This window comes from Pseudophryne corroboree, chromosome 1 (assembly GCF_028390025.1).
Source record: "Pseudophryne corroboree isolate aPseCor3 chromosome 1, aPseCor3.hap2, whole genome shotgun sequence".
In the NCBI taxonomy this organism is placed as follows: Eukaryota; Metazoa; Chordata; class Amphibia; order Anura; family Myobatrachidae; genus Pseudophryne; species Pseudophryne corroboree.
This window is the reverse complement of record NC_086444.1, coordinates 1,107,355,640-1,107,364,171: the sequence shown is the minus strand read 5'-3', so window position 1 is coordinate 1,107,364,171 and position 8,532 is coordinate 1,107,355,640. Positions and strand designations below refer to the sequence as shown.

At 42.1% G+C, this 8,532-nt stretch overlaps 1 protein-coding gene across 1 annotated transcript; it reads right to left on the bottom strand.

Annotated features, from left to right (window-relative positions):
- Nucleotides 1–3,040: 3,040 nt before the first annotated feature.
- Nucleotides 3,041–5,512, bottom strand: LOC134994862 (uncharacterized). Its single transcript, XM_063951024.1, has 4 exons — nt 5,317–5,512; nt 4,678–4,737; nt 4,390–4,602; nt 3,041–3,775 (listed from the first exon to the last, which is right to left on the bottom strand). The coding sequence occupies exons 1-4, from the start codon at nt 5,468–5,470 to the stop codon at nt 3,096–3,098; spliced, it is 1,107 nt and encodes a 368-aa protein (XP_063807094.1). The 5' UTR covers nt 5,471–5,512; the 3' UTR covers nt 3,041–3,095.
- Between the last annotated feature and the right edge of the window lie 3,020 nt (nt 5,513–8,532).

Genomic DNA, 8,532 nt, shown 5'->3' with positions numbered 1-8,532 from the left:
AAACAACATTTTCCTCTAATGGGCAAAACCATGTGCAGTGCAGATGGGGCAGATATGGGGTGAGTCCAAACTGAAATCTAACGTGCAGTATAAAAATAAAGCAGCCAGTATTTACCCTGCACAGAAACAAAATAACCCACCCAAATCTAACTCTCTCTGCACGTTGTACTTGCCCCACCTCTACTGCACATGGTTGTGCCCATTCAATGAAAATATTGTTTTGCAATCAACCTGGAATTAGGCCCTACGTACAGCATTATTTTGCGCATTGCTCTGGCTGAATCTTTTACTCTGGGTGGTTATGACTGGTGTCTAACTGCAAGCATAGCTTATAGAGATGGATCTGTCAAGCTACTAAGTCCTAAGAGGACAGGTCATGAGGGACATAGCTATAATCGATGGATTGGGGAAGAAAGCACCGTTAAAACTGAAATTGATGGCCTGTAGATGATAGAATAATGAGAGAGAAAGCTGAAGTCAATGAACAGTCAAACAAAACATGACTCTTTTAAGTAGGTATAGAGATCTACAAAAACAAGCTTTACTTGTGCAAAGCATATGTGGTCAGTGCTGAAATTATTATTGAACAATGATGCAGACACCTTCACCCTTGAATATCCTACTTACCCCAAATAAACTCTAAAATGTAGGTCCTATTATCCCCTTTCCCTTTCATTCAATCACTAATGATGACATTGTTAAGGAAATAACTATATTTTAATTATAGTTCTCAACCAAAGTGGCCACTCTTTTGCTGGTGCACTTTTTTTTTTTTTTGGGGGGGGGAGGGGGGGGACCTGTGCCTTTATGGACTTGCATCATATAATGTGAACAGTAGCTGATTTACTAAATATTTCTAAACTGAAGTTTCTACTGTATATTACTCCCAAATTTTTTATTGTAGGATTATAGATCCTAGATACATAGTTTGTACTGTTGGAACTGATGTGGGTGCAGGTGTTCTATTTACAGAGTTATATAGGCACACACCAGTGGATGACACAAATGATGAACAGCCCAGTTTTCTAATGAGTGGTGCTGGTTTATTGATTGCAGGTACTTCACAGTATTGTGATTCACAGGGGTAAATTTACTAAGCTCCCGATTTTGACCGAGATGCCGTTTTTTCATCAAAGTGTCATCTCGGTAATTTACTAAACTCAAATCACGGCAGTGATGTGGGCATTCGTAATATTTTGGAAGTTCAAGGTAAAAATCACGAATGAATACACCATCGGTCAAAATACGCCTGTTTAGATATGAATCTCGGTCATTTACTAACCATTCGTAATTGTAATATCTGCCGTGAAAATGCATTTGCGGCCGTGAAAAAATACAATTCGTAAAAAAGTCCTAAAAAAAAACGCGGCTGCTTTTGAAAAGCGTGTTTACATGTGTACTCAATTATCCATTACTCACACCTGAATGTTTGGCCCTATAAAAGTGTTCCAGGCACATTTTGAAATTCTCTCACTCTGAAATGGCGGCTGTGGTGTGTGCCAATGAATTTATGTTTGCTGTGGGATACCTTAGACTGCTCCATGAGGCTTCCAGAAATCAGGCCCAGGTAAGTGAACATGGTCAGCAGGTTGTCCAGGTGCCGCGGAGGCTGCGCCAGCCTCGTTTTTTTAGAGGTCGTTTAAACTTAAACGCATTGTCCGATGATAGGGTCATACAGATGTTCCGCCTAAATAGAACCAACATTTTCCGCCTGTATGACCTTGTCAAACTGGGCCTAGACCCTGAGACAGCACGCTCTCGCTCTGTCTCAGGCCTACACAAACTCCTGGCTGTGTTACACTTTATGGCTACTGGGAGCTTCCAGGCTGTGGCAGGCGACGTGATTGGTATCTCACAGCCCACCTTTTCAAGATATTTGAATCAGGTGAGTCAAAAAATACATAGCCGGTTATGTCTAAGTGTTGCTTCTGTAAGTACAAACAACACAGTAATGTATAGAATACCTAACATGACACTCACCTTAGCTTGTTTAATGTCCACTCAGGTTTTGGATGTCTTGGATCCACATATTAATGCCTCAATCTGCTTCCCTACCCAGGAGTCGGAGTGGCGTGCTGTCAGGGTAGCTTTCTATGAGCTTGCTGGCATGCCCAATGTGCTGAGGGTCATAGATTGCACACACGTTCAGCTGAGATCACCTAGGGGCCGCCAATACATATATACGAATAGACATCTGGCCCAATCAACTAATGTCCAGGTGGTCTGTGATGCAAACTTTAAAATTATGAGTGTTGTTGCAGGTTACCCTGGTGGCTGCCATGACTCCTTCATCCTCAGTCAGTCATCGCTCTTCGATAAATTTGAGGACGGACAAATGCCTGATGGCTGGCTGTTGGGTATGTTTAAAATGTTTTGTGTGTATGTCTTTTAACCACAAACTCGAGTTTTGACTAGGGGAATGAATAATCTAACACATGTACTAATGTTGACTATATCTGTTTTTCAGGTGATGGGGGTTACGGCTGCTACTCTTGGCTCCTTACTCCATTGTCCCAACCTGATTCTCCTGCTGAACACAGTTACAATCATGCACATAAGGCTACGCGGAATGTGATAGAAAGATGTTTTGGTGTGCTGAAGTCACGGTTTCGGTGTCTGGATAAATCTGCAGGCCTTTTGTTGTATAGTCCCTCAAAGGTGACTAGAATTGTGTTCTGCTGCTGTTTTCTCCATAATCTGTGTTTAAGTCAACATCTGGCACATGATGAGGGAGAAAGCAGTCAGCAAGCAGAGGAGTTAGAAACATCTGGTGACAGTGTGAGTACATATGTAGGGAGGCAGGTACGGCAAGAAGTGATCCAGCGGTATTTTTCTGGTAAGTTTTTGTAGGATGTAATTATCCTTGACTAAACACTTTGCAATACAATCAATTGTGTGTTTTGTTACTTACTGTTTGTTGTTTATAGTGGTGTGTACATTGTACTTAGTTTATGTTATCAATACATTTTCAGACATTACCCATGAAAAACATACATACATACATAGCAGCTTCTACAATGTTTGAGACGGACACAGGAAGTTGTGTGTTTGACAAAACTAAATTTTTATTGCGTTACTCAAATTTTTCAAAAGTCTTATTTTTTCCGCTTGTGTGTGCTGGGTGCTGTGCTTTGTGCTGGCTCACTGGCACGTGCTCGGGAGGAACGCCGAACAGGGGAGGTTACTGGCGTTTGGATAGGGGTCGTGGTTCCAGAGCTGGAGGTCACTTGTTGAGCTGCCATCAATGTTATGTTGTTGCTCAAATTATTTATGCTTGCATTCAGTTGTGTGTTGGTTGCAGTGTGGCTGGCTACAATCCGGGATAAAGACTCATTCACAACCTGGTTGTGCTGTATTAGTTGTACGAGTGTTTGTTGGTGGCGCTGTTGCTCATCAATGATGCGCGTTAAATGAGCCAGCATTTGGTTGTTGTCTGCCCGTATTTGCTCCATCGATGTTGCGATTTGGCCTACTTGGACAATCAGTCTGCCCGAGTTGCGACTAATGTGCGGTAGATGATGGGGCAGACTGGCAAGGTGTTGGGTATGTGCGGTCAGGCTGGCATTGCTTTGGGCCTGTTGGCTTGTCCAACTGGACCAAAAGTCATCTGGTATTTGTGGCTGGGGTGGAGCTTGTGCCAGTTGTGGACTCATGGAGGCTTGGGGGATATCCTGCAGCTGTATTGGCTGGCTCGGGTCAACAGGTGTTAGTTGCAGTGTGAAGGTTGCCTGTTGGTCTTGTCCCTGCTGGTCCACGTCGGCCATCAAGCTTGGCTCTGTATGGGGTGGCCAACATGCAATGTTTACTTTTCTAAAAATATATTTGCTAGTTCTAAACATTACTACATTCATAATACTCCATTTCTCAAGTTTTTAGAGTTGTTTTTCTTAACTTATAATTTGTTTGTTCTCAAAAAACATATATACCATCACAGGCGTGCACATAGACAGACTTGCGGAATCCTCACCTAACTACCTCCCCTCCACAGCATTACAGTGTTATGTCACCTCCCCTGTCCACGATATAGACTGCTTACCTGGATAGTCCAGAGGAGCGGAGCAAGTAAGCAGTCTACATACCGGACAGGGGAGGTGTGTGAACACTATAATGTTGTGGAGGGTGTTTTTGAAAAAAGTCATTTTTTTTTTTTAATTTTTATGTGCACGTGTGTGGTCAAAATATTTACAAATGTATGTTCTTTTTTAAAAATGATGTTGGCGATATCAACCACTAACACATTGAAAAATTAAGCATTTGCACCTTTAACAATTGAAGACGTAACATCACATTGCTTGTTATGGCAAACATGTAATCTCAACTCCAACTCACAACATAGTAACTGTACTGTGTAGATTATTTGCTATGTGTTTAGTTTCTGTTTTGACTCACCAGATAACTGAGGTGATCGGGGCTCATCACTCTGTGGACTCGCCAATAGTGCCAGTGGTGGCTGGGGTGACACTGCAGAAATGCGCCGCCTGGGTGGGGAAGATGGAGCCGCAGATTCCGTGCCAAGACGCCGTGTCTTACTTGGCCTCCTGGGTAAGTGCCCCGAGCCCTGTGATGGGCGCCTTAGAGGAGGTAGGCTTACAGAAGCAGAACCTATGAGAATATATAAACATTAATATTTTGTACTTCTATGTGTTTGCAGAATATGTTACTACAGTGAATTCTTACCTGCAATCCCAGCATCATCCTGAGTTGTCTGAGGCCTGTCTGGCCGGCTGGTCTGTCGGACTGTTGAAAAAGTGGCGAAAACATTATTACCATACTTTGTGTAAAAATTCTAACTGCAAAGCCTTAGTGTACGGTAACCATCTATTAGGTATTGTAAATTAAACTAATTTCTGCTTAAGATCTTCGTGCTTCCTTAATTTGTGGTGTATATCAAAATGTACATGGTGTTGCACCAAATAAATCTGTTACATTTGAGAATTATGTGTCAGATATTGCATAGATTGAATACTTGCAAATTGAACCAAAATGTTTATTTGAATTTGTAGAAACCTTTTAAAAAAAAAAAAAAAAAAAAATAAAAAAAAATGCTATTAGATACAACACCGATGTCCAAGCAATATCTCATAATAATTATTGCAAATACACATACCAGCAGGCATTGCACCTGTTTTTGCCAATAAAAAATAAAAAGCTACAGCCAAGGCAAGATGGAAAATGCAGTTTCTAAACACAAACACACCTTAAGGGTGCATAGGCCTGCAATACATGACCAACAATTTTTGCATCCTTTAACCTTTAAAAAAAACAACATTATCATTTTGAGGACATTTTACAATATTTAACAAATATCCAACTCACCATCCTGCGTGGGTCGGTCCGAATCCCGGACATGAGTTGCAGACACCACTTCTGCAGGAATCAGTGCCCGCACAGGCTCCTCCCACTCCCGATAGGTTGCCCGGAAAGGGGGGCCACCTCCGGTTTTGCGGGCTGATTTTGCCTCTTTGGCCATCTTGGCCTTGACACGCCGCTTTATGTCATAGAACCTCTTGCGACACGTGTCCTCAGTCCGCCTCACCACACCCTCACTATTGACGGCAACTATTACTTGCCCCCACAGGACAGACTTCCTGCGGTAGGACACCTTGCCAGCATCCTGACCAAACAATTGGCGATGGTGCTTCATCAGCTCACGCACCAACGCCATGTTTTCAGCATAGCTGAACTTAATATTCCTGCCAGTCTTGGTAGTGGTGCGTGGCTGCGGAGCCACAACACCATCACTATCACTGGAGAATGCAGCAACAGGCACCCCCTCCTCCTCCTCCTCACTAACCTCCTCCCTCTCACTAACCCCCTCCACCTCACTAACAGCCTCCACCTCACTAACAGCCTCCACCTCACTACCAGCCTCCACCTCACTAACCTCCGCCACCACACTGACCTCTGAGTCTGACATGAGGACAAACGACACAAAACACAGAAAAATCAATACAAAAAACACACTCCTCCACTACTACTACTACTACACACCACACAGCCAACACACACGCTCACTCACTCACTCACTCACAAACAATGACAAAAGACTATAAAAAAAAAACAAGGACAAAAAAGTTGACAAACTGTGAAAAAACAATACTACAAATATGACAAGACTACTTACACACACAGTACAGCACTCAACAATCACAAAACTCCTCTCCAAATCCACCAAAAACACCACCAAACTCACCAACTCCAAATACACCTTCCTCTCTCCTCTCCACTAGCTAAACCCACGAGGTGCGGTGTGTTTGGGGCGGTTTTATAGTAATATGCACAGACACTCCTCCTTCACGAATACAACCAATCACGGACGCGTGACAAAAACGAAACTTAGGACTAAAAACGCGGCCGCAATATCAAAATCACTGCCGTAACAGACATGTGACGCAGTCGTAAAAAAAACCCCACAAACACGGCCGCAAAACAACAAAATCGTCCGCATTCTACAGCTGAAAACCACGAATGACATCGACATCGGAACAAAAGAAAAACCCGAATACGACAGCTTAGTAAATTAGTCGTAATCAATTCAAAAAGTTGCAGTTTTACACTTTCGATGTCATTCGTGATTGAACTTTGACCTGAAACGGGAAAATACGAATCTTAGTAAATTTACCCCACAGTTGCACATTGGTTTTCATCAGTGTTGCATAAAAATCAGATTTAAAAAAAAATGGATTTATTAATTTAAAATTGGATTTATTTGATTTAAGTCATTTCTTATTGATTTAAATCAGATTTTCAGGATTTAAATAGGGTTTAATTATTACTTTTTTCAGTAAACCGTTTCATTTTAGATGTTTCTACCTTGTTTAGTAATACATGACATTTTTTTGAAGTGAGAACAGTAACAAAATTGACACAGTAATACAATACATACACACTAAACAGTTCATTTCCCAATCTGTTGCGTGTTTTGGATTGTACAAAACTGTATGTTGAAAAAAACCTTTCAATTCCTGCACTTGATGAAACTGTGGTGAACATCTGCTTCAGAAGAATTACTACAGAAGTGTCTAACTGAAGTTGAGCTGCGTAGAACATCCACTAGACTAGAGGAGATAATTGGAGTAAAGTGTACACTTCAGACATGTATGGTGCAAATGGTTTCATGGATGCACAAAAGTTGAAGATGACCAGCATAATTTGATGATTATTGACATGAACAAACTCTATAGCAGTCTCAATTTCAGTAGGACTAAGCATTTTCCCCTGTACCGAGGCCCAAGTAGATTAGCCAGCAAGTGGGCACCTGTGAGTGCAATTTTAGCTCTTGCCTTTGCCATCTTTATTACAATGATGTGGTGTCCAGTCTCTTCAAGATCATCTAACAGATTCTTCCACACTAGTATGACCTCAATGATTGAGCAGTTCCATCTTTGTGCACGATCCAGGGCTACAGCTCCAGGTTTCAGTTGAGCCAAATAATCTTCAGTACTTCGCTTAATAACAAAGTTATTAACTTTGTTAATAATGTCTTCTGGGATATCATCTTTGTTTTATTCACATAGTCTAACAAAAATGGGCCAGTTTTTCAGAAAGGACTCCAAACAGTCTGCCATAGTATTCCAGCATACGTCATTTGGTAGTATATACTTGGTAGAATCTCCTATACACCATTCATTATTCTCCCCAACTGAGCTAAGAAAAAGGACTGCCCCCACCTACACGACTGTCTCTTTCTAAGCAAAAGTTGTAGTTTTGTAACATTTTTATTTAAATCATGATTTAATCATTTGAGTTAAATCGTTGATTTAATAATTTGATTTAAATAATTTGATTTAAATAGTGCAACCCCGGTTTGCATGAAGCATACAGTAGTTTCACAATAGCAGGGTGTTATACAACTGACTCAAATGTCAGTTTGGTGCAGGAACACTGGAATCATTGTGGATTGCAGGTAATCGCAGGTCCCTCTGAAGCTACAGTAAGTGGAATACATGTGCCTTCCACCGTGATGCTCTAACACGGTCTCAAGATGGCTCTGCACATGCTCAGTAGTGATCTTGATGGCCATCTTCGGATAAGGCATGAATCCTCACTGGAGGACAAGAAGACTGGAGTCTGCAAAGTAGTGCACTACTCTTTCAACATTTACTTTCCAGTTTCTTTCACGCTGTGTAACACTGCCAGGTACTTCCTGGGAAGCGGCATTGTCCACAACTAGACCGCCTGACTCGGAAACCAGAACGAGGCAAAATGACATCATCCCGCTGTTGGATTCTCGTGGGGTTTGGATTCCATATAAGGAGCCGCGCGTCCCCGCCATTTTCACTTGGCATTGGAGAGTGAAGAGAGAGGACATGTCTCCGTTCTTTCAGTGTCCTCAGTGTCCGTGTCTTGTCCTGAATCTGTCCAGTCACAGTGGTTACGTCCTCTGCTGCTATATGTCCAGTGCTGTCCAGAGATGCTGTGTTGTGCTGCATCAGTTCAGTGGTGGTGTGTTGTGCTGCATCAGTCACAGTGGTAGTGTCCTCTGCTGCCATATGTCCAGTGCTGCTGTATAATAAGTCCCTTAAAGTGTTG

Bases quoted from the DNA above. Each gene is read 5' to 3' on its own strand.
- LOC134994862 (XM_063951024.1), bottom strand. From the start codon at position 5,470: ATGGCCAAAGAGGCAAAATCAGCCCGCAAAACCGGAGGTGGCCCCCCT. The intron at 4,738-5,316 runs GTGAGTTGGATA...CTTTTTCAACAG, and splicing joins GGACCGACCCACGCAGGATG to TCCGACAGACCAGCCGGCCA. The intron at 4,603-4,677 runs GTAAGAATTCAC...ATATTCTCATAG, and splicing joins GGATGATGCTGGGATTGCAG to GTTCTGCTTCTGTAAGCCTA.